The sequence below is a fragment of the Stegodyphus dumicola genome, chromosome 9 (assembly GCF_044657685.1).
Source record: "Stegodyphus dumicola isolate Sdum_Otavi_A_Nest chromosome 9, ASM4465768v1".
Lineage (NCBI taxonomy): Eukaryota > Metazoa > Arthropoda > Arachnida > Araneae > Eresidae > Stegodyphus > Stegodyphus dumicola.
In genome coordinates this window covers 43,926,913-43,944,194 of record NC_140776.1, presented here as the reverse complement: position 1 = coordinate 43,944,194, position 17,282 = coordinate 43,926,913, and the positions used below count along the sequence as shown (strand labels likewise).

Sequence of the window (17,282 nt, the reverse complement as noted above, 5' to 3'; positions counted from 1 at the left end):
AATACCTGTATAAGGCTCAAAAGCCCAACATGTTGTCCTTTTCTCAGTAAAAGTTTCTAAAGTATACTAGAATAAATTAAAGAAAATATGATTTAGATAATAGCAATCTCATTTACAGCACTGTTTTATTAATTTAATCAGTAATACAGTACAGTAAGAGCCCACTTAATGCTACTCCTCTTAATGCTATTTCAGTATTATACAGTAGTATTTAGATTCCCTGAAATAGCACTCAGTATCAGTATTAGCTTGTTATTAGCAGTGTTAGCTTGTGATTAGTAGTGTTAGCTTTTCCGGACAATCAGAAAACTTATGACAACATTATGACAATGACTAGGCAAGGATGTTGATGCAAATGGATTCATGGCTGATATCAATGAAATTGTCAAGCTAGATAATAAAACAGGGTTAAGCAATAAATGCACAGAATACTCAAGAATTATTGCAAGTTACAAATGGTGAAAGTCTTTCCGATGATGACCTTAAAGAATTAGTAGGACAAGCAGATGAAGAAAAGATGACGGAATTAGTATTTCTGAAGATGAGAAGCAAAAGAAACTTTCAACAGATTTTTTTAAAAAAGGTTTAGCTATTATAATTGAAATTATGGGTAAAGTTATACAAAATGATTTAAATTTTTATAGATATTTAAAGGCAAGACAAAGTTTTATTTATGCAATGGCTTGCTATTCACAACTTCTTGCTAAACGAAACAGGGAAAGGCAAAGGATGTTAGAATTCACGTAAAAAAAAAAAGTAATGTCAAAGGAGAAAGAACTTTCCTTTTCACACACATAACTTTTTTACTAAAACTTTTTTTTTAAATGTTCATGAATATTTTATGAATAAAAATCAATATTAGCAATAAATAAATTTATAATTAATGTAACAAAAAGTACTTAACATTAAATGTTACCACATAAAAAAATAAGTTTTCTTATTTTCTGTTCTGTTTCACTTATTCCTATTATTTATATGTTAAGATGATCTCATTTAATGCTATTTCGTTTAGCGCTGGAATTTACTGGAACATATCCCCTTATCAAGTGGGGTCTTACAGTACTTAACATTTTGTGAAAAGGAAAAATTAACTACAAATGTTACTAATATGCCAAAGTTTAATTTTCATAATATGTTTGATTATTTCTTAAAGTTTAACAATAAAATATTCTTGTATTTGAAAAATAAAATAAATATATAGTCTTCTGTAATACGAATTCAAAATCTGTGTGTTGAAAAATATTTTAAAATGTTTCTAAGGATTAAGAAACAATATTAAAAGATAAGATATTATAGGAGCATATTAAAAAATAGCAATGCATATTATAAATTTCCATTTAAAAATCGAAAAGCATACACTATTTACTTTATTATATTATGTATAAAACACCTATATTTTAATTTTCAGCATACAATGCAATGTTAAAAAAACTTTATTTCTTATCAAATTATGCATAAAATATTTCATGACAAACATTCTTAATATTTAGATTACTCTGTAATAATATGAAGTTTTCGTTTTCTCCTTTTGGTTTTCCTTTCTGTTCTAAAAAAAAAAAAAAAAAAAAAAAAAAAAAAAAAAAAAAAAAAAAAAACAATGCTCTACATAAGTGCTCAGCTCCCTTTTTAAGAGGACTCAATAATTTGAAAAGTATTCATTTAACAGCAATACTAGAATACGATATCAGCTGCTAAATTTGATTATTAATATAGGATTAAAAAAATTGCATAGCTAAACATTTATTGAATGGTTTGATACAGAATCAAATTTCTAATTTAAGGAGTGAACCAAACAAGGTATGCTTTCAAACTATAGCAATTTTGATATGTGCTTAATTTTAGTAAAACTAATGAATTTTGATATATGCTTAATTTTAGTAAAACTAATGAAACTTAAATTTTTATACAGGTTTTATAGAAGAAAAAGTGTCAATAAGAAAACAATTTCCCCCAGCCTAATAAATTCAAAGATCTAATCTTCATGTGCTCAAAACTATGGAGGATAAACTAAAATTTTGGAAGACCATGTACAAGTATTTCAAAAGATGATTATGTAGTTTAAGTTTTCAAATGTGAATCTCTAGATGATTCCTTTAACATTTAGAAGACATTAATTGAAAAGCACCAATTTTCATAGAAATGCTAAAATTATAATTTTTTATTTAAAATTGTATTTTAAACAGTTCTAAAGGACCATTCCAACTAGGGTTTATCTGAGCTAATGAACACAACTGACATGGTCGACTCATCTCCAAAACCAATTTTTTCCCCATAGGGCAGTAAGTTGAAAAATCTGAGCTGCAGGCACAGTGGAGCTAGTGGACACATGGAACTGACTCCGTTAGCTCAGGCAAACCCCAGTGGGAACCTTTAAATTGCCTTCCGTGTAAAAATTATTTAAGTCACAGAACTCTGACAAATGCTTTTATGGTTAATTTTGCATATTATAGATCTAAGCCCCTAGACAACGATTTTTAGTAAGATAAAGAATGGTCTACACTACATTCCTATAAAGCACTACTTTATAGGATTAACATTCAGCACCAACAAAAATTAGCTGGTATCTAACGAAGAAAATTAGCTGTTATTTAGCATGAATATTTTCTATTGATGCTAAATATCAGCTCATAAAAATGTTAGTAAATGCAAACTTACATGAAATGCTATGGAATGCTTTATTTCAGTGACAGCCATATCTCTGACAGCATTTTTACCATAACAGCAATGAGATGAAACTTCCTTCAGAAGAGCATCTCTAACTTCCTTCTCGGTTAACTGTGGGATACTGAAAAACAGATACATGCATGTTAAAACAAATTTTATAATATAAATGTATTAAAACTTTAAAAAAATTTAAAATGGAATGTATTTTTTAATACGAATAGAGAATGAAATCCGTTCTTCATACCCTGTGAATCGGTGATATGACACCTAATTCTTAAGAAGACATAAAACTTTTTCGCTGCATTTTTTCGACAGAATTTAAGCAAGTTAATCCTTTAATATTGTTGTTAATCAGAAGATACATCATGTTTACATAAACTTGTGTTAGCTTCACAGTAAATTAACGTATTTGTATATTATAATACTGTAAAGACCGAGGACCAAGGCTTTTCTTGATGTTTTATATTTATGCAAATAACAGCTACAAATGAGTGCCAGTTGAATACTTTTTATTAATCTAAAATTTTAATCTTTTTTATAAACACTTGCCTATTTGACATTGGCCACTCAAAGACCATTTTATTGTGGATGCACCTAATAGGCGGCCACTGTTGCCTTCAGTGAAGGGACAGGCAATTACAACTAAGCCCTCTCCAAAATTTGAACCAGGGCCTTTAGATAACGCAGTTAGCCGCCCTAACCCCTATACCGTCTGGGCCGAAGAATATGTATTGCATTACACATAGATGTTCTTTGTCTGGGCGGCTGCCAGTTAAACATTATATTCAAGAGAAATATTTAATATATATATATATATATATATATATATATATATATATATATATGTGTGTGTGTGTGTGCATGAAAGGTTAAAATATCCCTTATTTTTCTAGAATAATCCTTATTTGTTTTAAATCTAGTAAACTGTAAAACGGAAAACAATAATTTTCAATTTCATCTCTTAAATAAAACCAAACAGAAATTTGTCCTGTATCTTCGCTTCCAGAAACTTGATAGATTAAAGTTCTATTTCGAGATAATTTGCTGTTCTTTTTTGCATTTGGATGCAATAGGCAATCATCTAAAGAAGTCTACTAATAATTACTACTCCAAGCATAATTTTTTCCTTTCATTCTTTGGCGAAATTATTATCCTTCATTAACTCCTCGTTAAGTTAGGTTACTTATAATAATAAAAAGCAGTTGAAGACATTTGTAATATGAAATGGTTTTTTTGAATAGAAACTGGCTAGCATTCACATTGCATGTGGGAGAAAATCATCAAAACACCATTCAGTCACTTGAAATAAAACATGGAATAAACTTTTTATGTTTGGTTTTACAAATGAATGCAACAACTTCCAAACAGAGCATATGGAATTTTCCATAAAAAGCAACAATTAATACAAACGTATTAAAAACATTAAAAAAAATTGTTCAGTTTTTTTTTGGGGGGGAAGGGGTTAGATTATTCGAATACAGCAAAACACACAACAGCTGTCTGCGGGAAATTGCCTTGTATTCACGTTACATATGGGGAAAACCAATCATGCAGCCTACCTATTTGCCTAGGACTGAACCCAGGCAACACCTTCTAGAATAGTTATACTTTCGAGAAGGTGATGACTTAGGTCGAACTCCTAGTATTCAGCAGTCTTAAACACTCAACCACTGAAGTGGATCCAGTTTTTTTCGGTAATTAACGAGTTTGTAATAATGTCTTTTCAAGAAAGAGGAAGCAATTATATTCAAGAGGTATGCTATTTGACATATTTAATACGGAAATGCGAGATTGCAATTTTGGATTATGGCTACATCTAAAGGATATTTGTTGCACACATTTGCACATGCCACAGCTTTCTTTCGAAAGTAAAATGCTTGGATGATAAAAAAATTACAGAACTTTTGTTCCGATTCTTAAAACTTAAAATTGTATTGTTATCCTAACATTTATTTATCTGTTCTTTCTATTGTCTTACCGACCTTTCTCTTTCGTGGAATGTGATCAAAGTTTGATTTTGAGAAGTATGGTTTTATAAATTACGACAACGATTGATAAGATTACTCTCTATTTGACACTAAAAATTTCACAATTGCTACAGACACATTCCGAGCTTCAAGTATTTGCTGTAGTCAAGTGGCTTTCTCTTGAAAAGGCTTAAATCTTCTATCTACTTAAAAAGTCCTAGTTTAGTCAGTGTGAAAATTATAGCTGAAAGCGAAATTTCACAAGGAGGTAGATAAATACTGAAAATACTTCTACAAATATGAAGGTCCGCACCATAATTACCTTAATGCAGCACAAGAGAGAAAGATGGACTCCCATTTCGACGCGATTGAAGAAATACCGTATCTTATCACGTATTCCCCCCTTTTTTTAAACTAATATCGCCTTAAAATCGAGAAGGGAAAATTATGCGAATAATTTAATTTCCGAAGAACGTGGTTACAGTAAGAAAGTAACAAATGAAAAGTAGTCATGCAAAAACTACTAATAACTATCACAATATTATTTCTTTAAAAGAAACCTAAATTCTAATAAGATTACATAGGGATATTAATATTATTAACATTAAAATAAACTGTAACTCGAGCGACGTGTCCGGCTCAACTTATCTTGTAAAGCGCCACATGAATGAGCCATGACTGCAATTCCCAAGAGGGACATCGGAGGAAGGAAAAAGAACAGGGGGATAAAAGACACGGATTTCCAAACATCGAACACATCAGCAATAGATAAGGCTACAGTGAGATGGAGCGGGAATAAAAGAAGTAAAGTAAAATCACATTGGAAAGTTTCTTAAATGCGAGAACGTTTATAAAGTATTTCTCCCACGTTCTTGGCATGCCTTCGTGGTGTGGAGGTCTGCACGCTGGGCGCGTATTCCAGAGGTCCGCGGTTCGATTCCCGGCGAAGACGTTGTTGAATTTTCATCTTGCCTGCTTCCAAAAATGCCTAATATCTCTACACATTTATCATGCCCGGTTAGCTCAATAAAGAATTTGCACAAATATGTTTCAAATAATTAATGCAACAGAAAATAATATGGATAAAATGCTAATATAAAAATGCAAATACAAATTGAATCCGCAATAAAAATAATCAAGGGAATACAATTTACCAATAAACTAGACCTCAAAAGGAAAAACTACATACAATAAAGGATGGAGAAAATTATGTGAATGTTTAAAAAAATTTCAGAATCTAGTGTTAAAATAAAAAGGGAAAAATACACAAAGAAATATGATTGATGATAATGTCACCGAGAAACTGAATAACTCTTAAATACACTAACAATAAGGTATTTTTTAAAATGACAGCAAGATCATTTTAGAAATGAAAAACAGGAAGATCAAAATTATTATTATAAAAAAAAAAAAAAAAAAAAAAAAAAAAAAAGCTTATAAATATACCAAAAAAAAATTAATTAAAAGGGAGGGGGAGAGTCTGGTGACTTTAGATTACTGTCTAACACCTCAAAGATAGTAAAAACGTTTTAAAATATTTTAAAAAAATTATTTGCAATTGGTATAAAAAGTTACATTATGTATACTATATTGCAATGACACCTAAAGTCAAACAGCTGAAAAAGATACCAAATGAAAAGTTATATTTTAGATTCTTCACACAAGATAATGCGGTTCTTATAGGCAAAAAATGAAGCACTGAAGGTTTACATCGAAATTAGCCTCCCTAAAACAATTAACTCGAAAGTTATCTTACACAGAGCTAAATAATATCACAAAAGAAGCACTGCAGAGTATAAGATAAACTTATAATGCAAATACAAGAAATGTGAGAAAGATATAAAATTTTCAATGAAGTGAACATTTCGAATTTTCATGAGTATCTTCAATAGATACAGATTAAAATTAATATTTGAAATAATAATATAAAAGATCCAGAGGTAAATTTATAGCGAGAAAAGAAACTATAGAGATGATTTACTGTCTATCATATTTCAAGTATAGACACAAAAATAGGGAGAGGGAGTGCTACAAAGATTAAACTCTTAAAATATGAAATAAGATATTTGAAGAAAGATTGTCCGTATGAGGGATTTTGCTATAACCATCAGATCAATGAAAAATTAAAGTTTGCATTTATCAACAGACGGTTATTACTAATCAGACTCACCTGATTGTTATTATTTAACAGAACTAGAACTATTCAAAAGAAAATAAATTATGCTAATTAATTTAATACAGAAAAAAAAAAAAAAGGATGAACTATGCAAACAGTAATTAAAGGATCTATCTAAAAAATATCTCAGTTAATTCCAAGTATACAAGGATTCTAATATATATATACTATATTCATATCCAAGTTTGTGAACTAACTCATTGATTTTATGCTCAATACCATTAAAAGCCACCATTAAAATTATTTCCATTAAAGTTATTGCCATTAGAATTATTGAATCCTAATAGATGATCTCAATTCTGGCATCAAGAATAATGACGACGAGGCAAGTAGTTGCAGCAAACTTACACGAACAACCTCGTCGAAGAACTTCGTTTACAGATCCCAGGGGAATGCATGCAATAAAGCTTTATCACATCAAATAAGACACAGTATGCAACATTTGACCTCAACATCCAGTCACTCAAACTTTGACAGTATTAGAGATATCTTGTAGACGGACCTCATGTTAATGAGAAAAAGCAAGGTGATCGGTTGGAAATAGTTAAGTCCCAAACTGCTAGTCATTGATCACAAAGCAAAAACAAATAAGATCAGAAATCTAACTAGAAATACAAGCATCGAACTCGGATGATTAGAACTAGTAAGGTAAAGTGGGAATATAAATAGTTACAATATAATCTGAAGATGGGAATTAAGGATTTTGAACAGCCGAAAATGTGTTGAAGGCTACAGAAAGTTATACATTTACAGATTACGCGCACTTCCAAGATTTCGAAAAAAGGGATGTCGGATTCATATGGATTCGTAAGTAATATAAATGAAGTAAGAATGAGCATATTATATGTGAAAGTTGAACTAATAATAAGATTACTAGTAATGATTATTAGAAGATTCAAGAAAGCATCATTGAAAAGAAGACATACGAATCCCCAGTTTTATGACTGTTCAACCATCCTCTATTTTGGAAAAACATTTAATACCTTTAGGTAAGCGAAAGAAATTCAGAAAGTATTTTGCTTTTATTGGGGGGAAAGCGGAGAGACAATATCGTTCGACGTTAGTTTTATGCAATAATTGAAGAAAAATGTAATACGGAGAGCAGTTTTGAGGACACTTTGTCTGCAAAAGAACTGTCCGACTGAATGGATGTGTCAAAATAAGTATTGACACATATAATCTGGTTTCATATTTTTCACGTCAACCTGAACACATTACAGTCTTCAATTTCTATCACTTGTTCAGATAGAACTGTAGCTAACATGACTTAAAGAAGCTAAGGTAATTAAGAAAAGCATTAAATAAGCGTTGTCCTTTTAGCTCCTATATGATAAGTCTTGTATTTCCTACATCTAAATCTTCGACGGCTTACTTTATTGCAATAGTTACTCTGCCACCATCTTTAATGTTTTTCAAATATACTTATCTTTTCCTTTTAAATAGCAAATGCTTCTTTGCTTTACGCAATTTTGTCTTATGATAGATTTCATATGTTGGCTGGTTCATTTTTATCAAGGGTTATCTACTGAGAAACCACAGTGAAGCACTTTCTTATGAAAACTGGCTTGCATCAGTGTTACACATGAGGATGACAGGTTTAACAGGAGCGTTCTACTTTCGTAAAACGAGAATAAAAATACAGATTGGAAGAAGTTCAGACAAGAAAAACGTATGCAATTTTTATCGTAGCGTGCTAAAAGATCAAGGCAGATTATTTCTTCATCCAATTCATAATGAATTACGAAAACTCCCTGAATTACGACAAAAAAAATCCTATGGGAAAATGTATAAATAACGGATATGAAGTGAACACATCAAAATAGACGTTAACCAATGCATAATTAAATACTCATTGTTCTAAAGGATGAAAGAAGTATATTCTGATACCAAGACGGACAAAGGATCATTACGCAGTTCAGACACGAATCAATCAATTTTTGGATGTGTGAATATGTTACTTTGGAGTCTTCTCAGTTTATAAACAAACGTGTATAAGAAACGTGTATATCTCATAAGAAACTATTAAATATATTGTAAAAAATTAAAATACAAGAATAATCAACACCCAATTTTTACAATCAACAAGATTTTCAAATTTGGCCTTGTAATTTTTTTCGAGTAATTGATACAGACAAATCAAAAGAATAAATTATTGACTTAATGGGGTAAATATCAATAAGTTTAGAATATAATGATTTACATTAAATAAAAGCAAAATGCTTAGAAAGCAATGGCCTTTTAAAAGTTTGGAGATGGAGACATTCTAGATATGACAACAGTTTTCGTACTTTAGATCTATATTTTGATTTTCACTGGTCTAATTCAAAAGCACATTATATGTCGTACTTAAGCGAACTAGTTTCTTTTTGAAAAGCACAATGATCAATGAGATATAAAAATTAGCGCCAATCTTGACCAAATGCTGTACTAATATGTTACATCACATTTCAAAATGTAAATTTATTAATGGATTTTTTTTTTAAAGTTTTTGCCTGAGAAAACGTCGTTTTATATCAATAGACGACTGGTCGCGGGGAGTGAGGGAAAGCTTTGTTTTGTGTAAGACAATTGCATTAAAGTGCTCAATAGCGCTGTAAAAGTGCAGACACGTTATTACATTCTATATGCGAGAAAAAAACTACTTTTTTTATTTTAAAATTTTGATCATGAAATAACGATCATAATTTTTAATAAATGAAAAAATATTTACTCAGGTATTGATTGAATCATTCATAAGAACGGGATAATGAGCAGCAGTAGTTTTATTTCCTCATACCAGTACGAATTCAAATCTATTTGCATCATCTAAATTGCCTATAACATTCTAATATCGCCAAGAATGCTTTTTCCTTTTTTAAACATTCCAGTAGGATATTTGCAAATGTAAAATTTAATAACTATATTGTGCATAATTCTACGAGTCAAAGACATTTTACAAATCTGATCAAATAATGAAGTGCCATTTAGTATAGCATTAAATATTGGTTACAGAATCAAAATTTACAAAATTCATGCAAAAATCATTCACTATTTACAGTTTAATAAAGGCAAGAAAAAAGTGGTAATAGGATTGTAGCTTTTACATATATGATAGGTAATACCAGTAGTGTGTAATTACGGAAGAAGAAAATTCTTTCTCTCTTCGTCTCTTGAAAACAAACAAACAAATAATAATAATAATAATTTAATAAATAAAAAAATCAAAAATATCGAAAGCATTAAAATGCATGTAAAATATTGCTGCATATTTTGTTGAATTTTAAAGTCAACAAAGCAAGCAGTAATATTTTAAGTATGAGAATAAATAAGAAAGGCCTTCCAAACGGCCAGTCAATGTTACAGAGAAGTTTCGAGCACCCATAATAACGTAGAGTAATACAGTCAAAAGTCGTTAATTCGGACACCCATAATCCGGACCTCAAAGCTAAAAACTTTCTGCGCATGCGCCGCGTTGGCACATGCGCACAGGCGTTTAACGCGTGCGCGTAAGACCTTGACTATTGCGCATATGCGTGTGCGCTAGTGCAGAATACGTTTTCGCCTGCGCATTTAATGTATAACGGACGGTGTAAGCTAAAATTATCTAATTATCTATATCAGTTAATGTTAATGATTGCGTTGTTCCTTAATCTTCGAATTGGATCCCGCTTATTATTTTTTGCAGACTGTAAGAGCAATTTTATAAAAGTAAACTTGAACTTTCGATTATGTCAAATAGAATTTCCGATGCTGGAACTTCCAAAGGATCTACAAAACGAAAGTATGTTTCGATGTCCAACAAACAAAAAGTGGAATTGCTGCAAAAAATGGATAAAGACATGAAGAAGGTGACAGAGAGGTTAGTGAAAACGAAAAAATTTCGATTGACAAGTTAATCGGTATTCTCGGCACAGCAATTAACGGGACTTGAACAGCGGAACTTTGTAACTGAACAAGAAATTATGTCTGTTTATAGAATTAAAGAGAAAGTATTATCACATAAAATGAAACAACTTACATTGAAAGAAATGTTTAATAAAGTAAACAAATAAATATTAAGCTTTTTTTTTTTTGTAAATTTTGATACCCTTTAGATCATAATTGTTCTTTATTTCATAAATTACGGTTTCATATTTTTAATTTTAGAATTTCTGCATGCCATCTTACGAGATTTAAACTGATGATCTATAATCCGGAAAAATCGATAATCCGGAATCGCCGAAGTCCCGACGAGTTCGGATTAACGACTTTTGACTGTATATTGAGTCATCCGGAAAGTTCTGCGGTTTTTTTTTTATGATTAATACAAATGCAGTTTTTGGATGGTAAATACAAAACATATAAGTTAATTTCATTGGAGCATATAAGCACTACTTTTCTATGACGTTTTGACGTTTTTTTCAATACTGGTAGCTGGAAAATCCTTTTTGTAAAAAAATTGTTAGGTTTTTATTTGTAAAGAAGTTGCTGAGGTGCTGTTTGACACTCTTTAAAAAAGTGAAGTCCAGGCAGGTCAAAGAATTTTGAGGTCATCTAAACAGATGAAAATCCAACTGGGCAAGGTCTAATAAATATGAAAGTTTACACAAAACTTCTCAACTATGGTCAGCAAGTTTTTGTCCAACATTCACCGATATGTTGGGTCCAGCATTGTCATGTTAAATGAGAGCACTTCGAAAACTGGTCAGTTCTGAGAGCTTAGCTTCGATTTCTGCTTTTAAGTCTGCCATTTGGGAATAACATTATTCAAATTTATTACCTAATTTGGTGGTAACAAATCTTATTTTGCAGTTCCTTTATAGTCCCATCAACATTACTTTTTTGGGTCCACAAAACACTACTTTTTTGGGATGAAACACATTCTTAATGGTATTAAAGGAGGTTCTCCTGGCTTGCCCAAAAATCTTTTTTTTATAGCATTATTGCATAGAATGCATTTCTAATCTTCGATAATAACCCATTAAGAAAACGGAGCTTCTTCGTTGTTTTTCAGCAAAGAAGCACACACCAAAACTCGAGCAAGAATATTCTGTTCGGTTAAAGTACGAGGTACTTATACATAGTAGCTTACACATCGAATTTTCTTCAAATAATCATATACTGTACTTTTTGGAACATTTAAACTATCCGAACTGTATTCCTGAACTGTATAACGTGAATTTTAAACAATAGCTCCTTGTTTGCACTGGATGGTCATCAAGAACGTACATCACCTTCGAAGCTGAAATTTCCACGCTTATCGAATTGTGTCATCAGAAACAATTTTTCCATATGCAGTACAAATTTAACAAGCAGGCTGGTTAGCAAGTTTCCTTTTTTAATATAAAAGAGCATAAAATGATGAAAATGAGCTTCTGGGTTCTTCATTCTTAGCACTGCATTGGGAAAAAATTACATAACAATATATGCAAGAATTAAGCAACATGAGCAGAAAAGATCATATTTAAATATCCGCTTCAATCAAGATCACTCCTTATTAGCAGTAACAAAATAATAGAAAAAGATGCGCCTTGATTTGAAAAATCGCAGAATTTTTCAAATGACCCAACAGTTTAATGGTAATGAAAGGAAAATGTTCACGTTATTTTACAGATACAGCAGTTTGTCGATGTGTTAAGCAGTCGTAAAACAGTAAATGTTTATCCAGCAGTCCACTTCAATTCAGTTTGCGTCATCGTTGCCTAGTTCACCTGAATGGCAGCCGTAGTAATGCATTTCTATTCCATTTAATATCCTTAAAGCAGCCAAAAGGCAAACATTCCCCGGTATTAAATCCCATGATTTTGGCGGTTAAAAAATACAATTCAACACCTCAGCACGTCTCATTAACTTTTCTTTTAGACAGAGATGAGCTATCATTTAAAATGCTCTAAAAGTTACCCAGAAAATTAATGAAATTGAAATAATGAATTACCATTACCTAAATGTGTTGACACTGCTCGCCTACCAATCATGTGGACCAAACAGCGTTGGAGCGAGGATGGCTGAAATGAACTACAGATTGCCCAGACAGAAAGGACGAACACCTAAAAGTCTGTGAAGTACACTGCCCTCCAAAAGTTAAGGAACAGCATGTTTTTTGCGTCTAATTTGAGAATGAAGCAACATAGAAACAAGCTATTGAGAGGACATGTTCATTAAACAGGTCTTTAATGAATGCGACATAGACTGTTTCTAAAGTTTTACACAAACATGAATTACAACAAAAAATTTCACCCTTGGTAGAGGAATCCAGTCTTGGAGAAAGAGTACATCACTGTTTTTTTTTTTTTTTTTTTTTTAGGGAAAATATGGCAGTAACATTACATCCTTATTCAAGCTCATCTAAAGACCTTGGAGGAGGATTCAAAGCAGCAACCTGTCTCCCAAGGTAGTCCTAAAGATGCACTATCAGATTCAGGTCTGGGGATTGAACTAGCCATTCCGTCCGCTCAATACCGTGAGCCTCAAGATAGTCTTCAACTCGAGCTCGGTGGGGTCACGCACGGTCGTTCATAAGAAGACATTCAAGACCAATAGCAGCGGCATATGGGCGGACATACTGATCAAGGATCTCGTCTCGATATCTCATACCGGTCAAAGTTCGTCCATCGAACACATGCAGGTTAGTGTGACCACTGAGAGATCTCAGCCCATACCATTATTCTACCACCTCCGTAACTGTGTCTTTCCACAATGTGAGCTTGGTTGTATCTGATGCGTTGTTCCCTCCAGATCAGCTGATGACCTGAATAACCTCAAATGTGAACATGGACTCGTCTGTTGCCCATTGTTGACTGGTCCAGGAGACGTGTTCTCTTGCCCAATATAAACAGACATCACTGTGTGCTCGGGTAGAGGGGATACAAACAACTGGTCGTCTTGCATACAGACCTGTATTGTGCAGGCGTCTGCGCATTGTAGTAGATGAGATTCTGGGTCCTGTTGCCACTATATGATCTGCCATGAGCTGAGGAACTATAATGTTGCTTCTCCATCGGGCTGAAATAGCCAAATAATGGTCTTCCGCAGATGGTTTTACTCCTGGCCTGCCTGGAATATGTCTTATCGACACAGAATATCCAGATTAAAACTGATTATACATAGTCGGTGGATCATACTGCGAGGGACATTGAGACGTCTAGCAGCATCAGCTAGTGACAACCGTAATTCCATCCATACGATCGCCCACTACCACAACGAATCGGGCAAACGACTTCCACTGGGCATTGATAGACTCTCCTGGATATTGTAAACGAAATTGCTAATAAGAATTAAAGATCAACACTCGTGAACGAAACTTAAAATTTCAGCATTTTTTCTCCAACTCCTATATAAGTATTTATTTCTGTACAATAGAAGTGGTAGCTATTGTTTTTGCATATATCTTCTTAAACTTCGTTACTATCACGAATATAAACGGCTAATTTAAAAGCTACTGACATTTTTGTAATGGTGAACTTTGGAAAACCCCCATGCTGTCCATAAACGTTTGGACAGCAGTGTATATTAAAAAACTTTAAGCATTCTTTATATTAGTATTAGCTACGTTATACTATGACTTTCGTTCTGATAAAGTGATGCACATAATTTCAATATATAATTATGAAAACATTTTTAAAGGATGACAAAAACTATGCATTAAAAACATATTCGATATTTCTTCTTCAACAAAATATTTGCCCCACCTTATGTTTTACGTCTTAGTGTTATTTTAAACTTGATTACAACATTAAGTGTTAACTAAGGTAGAGACGCATTATCTACAGCAATCGTTCTACCAATAACGAATTTTGATAATCATCTGAAATAAAGCCATACCGACAGATTTCAAAATCTGAAGCAAAAATCAGACTTGCATTCTCTAAATACTTTTATCACTTTTGCGTTGATATTCAATATACAATGAAACTTCGGGTAAGGAACGCCTCTCATCGCGAAAAAATAGATTCACGAACAAATTACCTGAACAGGAAAGGTTTCGGGAGATGAACAATCAATTCATCAAGATATGATTTTCAAAGGTGCTTTGAGATAATTTCTGACATAGAATTAACACTTATGGATTTCTGGGAACATCCTTTTAATATTTTCCATAGTTTAAAGCTCACCAATAAGCTTAGAAACAAGGAATTAACAGAACCATGAATTCGGTTTGGAAGGAGATATGGTTAGGCGGTGCTACAGGCAGAACCTTTGGGAGCTTTGTCACTGACTTTTTTTTTTTTTTTTTCTAAATCTATGATGCTGCTTCTCTAGGCAAAGACATTAACAGTGAAGACATGGAGGATTTACAAGGGAACTACAAAAATAAGCTCAACAAGAAAAAAACAGGAATAGCTTCAGCAGCAGCAATGAAAGGTTAAAGTAGAGTCAGCAGTAGCAATGAAAAGCTAATGTAGAGGAAATGTTCTCGGAAGAAAGGATGGACAGAAAAATAATTTTAGTTCTTTGAGCTGCGAAATTTGTGCAAAATGAGGAAATTTGTAACAGTAGAAAGTTTCAGCATAAGCTTTATCATTGATAATTCCTGTGTCTCACTTCATCAGCCTTTTAAAACGCAGATAGCACATTAGACTTGAGTGAAACGGAGGTTGAGTAAGTCTCAAGTAGAATCAGCGGTGTTAAAGAGACAAAAGATAAAATTTCCCCTTTTTTTACCTCATCACTCATGCCATTCATTCTCTTTCGCACAAAAGGTATAAGTTTTCATCTGCTTGCTAATTTAGTTTATTTATGCGGATTAGTCCATTTTATATTGATTCCTATAAGAAGAAAGCAGTTTCAATTTACAAATAATTGAAGTGACAAACGGGCTTAAGGAATGAATTACATTTGTGAAGAGATTTCACTGTATCATATTTTAACCCGCTACAGACTGCGTCTCATTTGATTTCATACCTGATAGTGCCTCAATTCAATCCACCTTCGGCACGATTCTGATTCGAAATTACGTATTAAGAAGCTGGATACCCTACAATGAAAATCTGATAAAATCTAAAACACATATAGTTTTTTAGATAAAAGGGTTTTAGTGATTTTTCAGAGTGGTAATAAAATAAAGAGTTTGAATAAACCGGTAACCACAAAATTAACAAATTAAATTTACTTCAGATGTAAAAGCGGTGCAGGATTCAGTTTTCAAATTGAGTTTTAATTTTTAAAAAAATACTCACTTAGGTAATGGAGATCTGTGAGGTTCACTTTCTGTTTTTTGTACAGCAGGCAGTAAAGGTGGGGGTATATCAACTGAAAAAAAAAAAAAAAAAGTAAATAAATGAATTAAAAATTATCATAACTGGTGTGACCGGTCATAGCCGGTAACTGACATGAAGCCTTAACAAAGGTTTGAAAGGAAGAAAAATATTATTTATTACAAGAAGCAACACAAATGCAGTGGAGAGACTCAATAACTCAACAGTTTGAAAATTGCTTTTGAAAACAGTTTTAGATCTGTGTATTCACAGTACCATTACCATTAGAAGTCGGTGCATTAAATTTTAACTATTTTAAGCTAATAATTCTATATTTCTTGGTAAACCATAGTTTAATCATTCAAAATTTTCATCTAAAAATTTATATTACTTGTATGAACGTTATTGTAAGAACATGAATCTGAATCTTGTTTTAGGGGGAGCGTACAGTAACAGCTTAGCGGAAAGTAACAGCCGAAATTACAAATGATAATCGAATATTTTTAAAAACACTCATAATTAAGAACTCCGTAACCCTTTCAACCGATTAGTACAGATGTTTTGAGATAATGTCTAACAATAACATAATTCTGATTTTAAAGACATTAAAATTACGCAAAACAGCATCCCTATTTAGGCGTGGAAGTTGAATAAAACTATCAGTTTCGAGAACGATCAGACACAATTCCCTCCTTGACGAAAGTTACTGAGAAAATTAGATTTTCTTTTAATGAACAATATGTTCTCTCAAAAATGTGTGAAAAGTTATGGTTCATTTTTTCATCTGAAAATAAAGTAAAATAAATTTTAAAAAAATTACAAATAGACGCGGTTTACTATAAAATTGTGCTCTCAGCATTTTTTTGGGGGGGAAGGGAAGAAATAAACAGTTCATAAGTTATAAAACAGATAACGCGCAATACGGGAAAATGCGTCAATGTTTACAGAATACTTCAACAGAAGAGCATAATTTTTCATGTTCAGCTATGCCTTGGAACTGTATATGATACCATAGCGTACAGTAACAGCATTTTCCCCTTGTCATCTCTTGAGGTGTAGATTCCTTCATGTGGACTTCAGGCCAGTTGGAAATTTAGGAAACTTCAAGTTTAGGTTGTTTAGGTTAAGACTGGTGTTACAGAAAAACATAATGATTTTCGAGAGAGACTGGTATGAGTCACCCTTCCTCTAAAGGCATAAAAGTTTTTCTAAAAATCGATGTTTGTTAAAGATCAAGTAAAACATCAGGCTAAGGCACAGCATTCATATACTAGGCCATTGTTACAAATAAACAGAAATATCTTTCACTTCCGTTCACATTTA

At 32.2% G+C, this 17,282-nt stretch overlaps 1 protein-coding gene across 5 annotated transcripts in view; it reads right to left on the bottom strand.

The window, feature by feature from the left end:
* LOC118196067 (protein SSUH2 homolog) overlaps positions 1–17,282 on the bottom strand; it is a 137,284-nt gene that overhangs the window by 24,494 nt on the left and 95,508 nt on the right. For all 5 annotated transcript variants that reach the window (XM_035367451.2, XM_035367452.2, XM_035367453.2 and 2 more), the window contains 3 exons: positions 15,942–16,014; positions 2,656–2,785; positions 6–66 (listed from right to left, as the gene is read on the bottom strand). In XM_035367451.2, the coding sequence (XP_035223342.1) occupies positions 6–66; positions 2,656–2,785; positions 15,942–16,014 (264 nt within the window). The remainder of the gene's footprint in view (positions 1–5; positions 67–2,655; positions 2,786–15,941; positions 16,015–17,282) is intronic.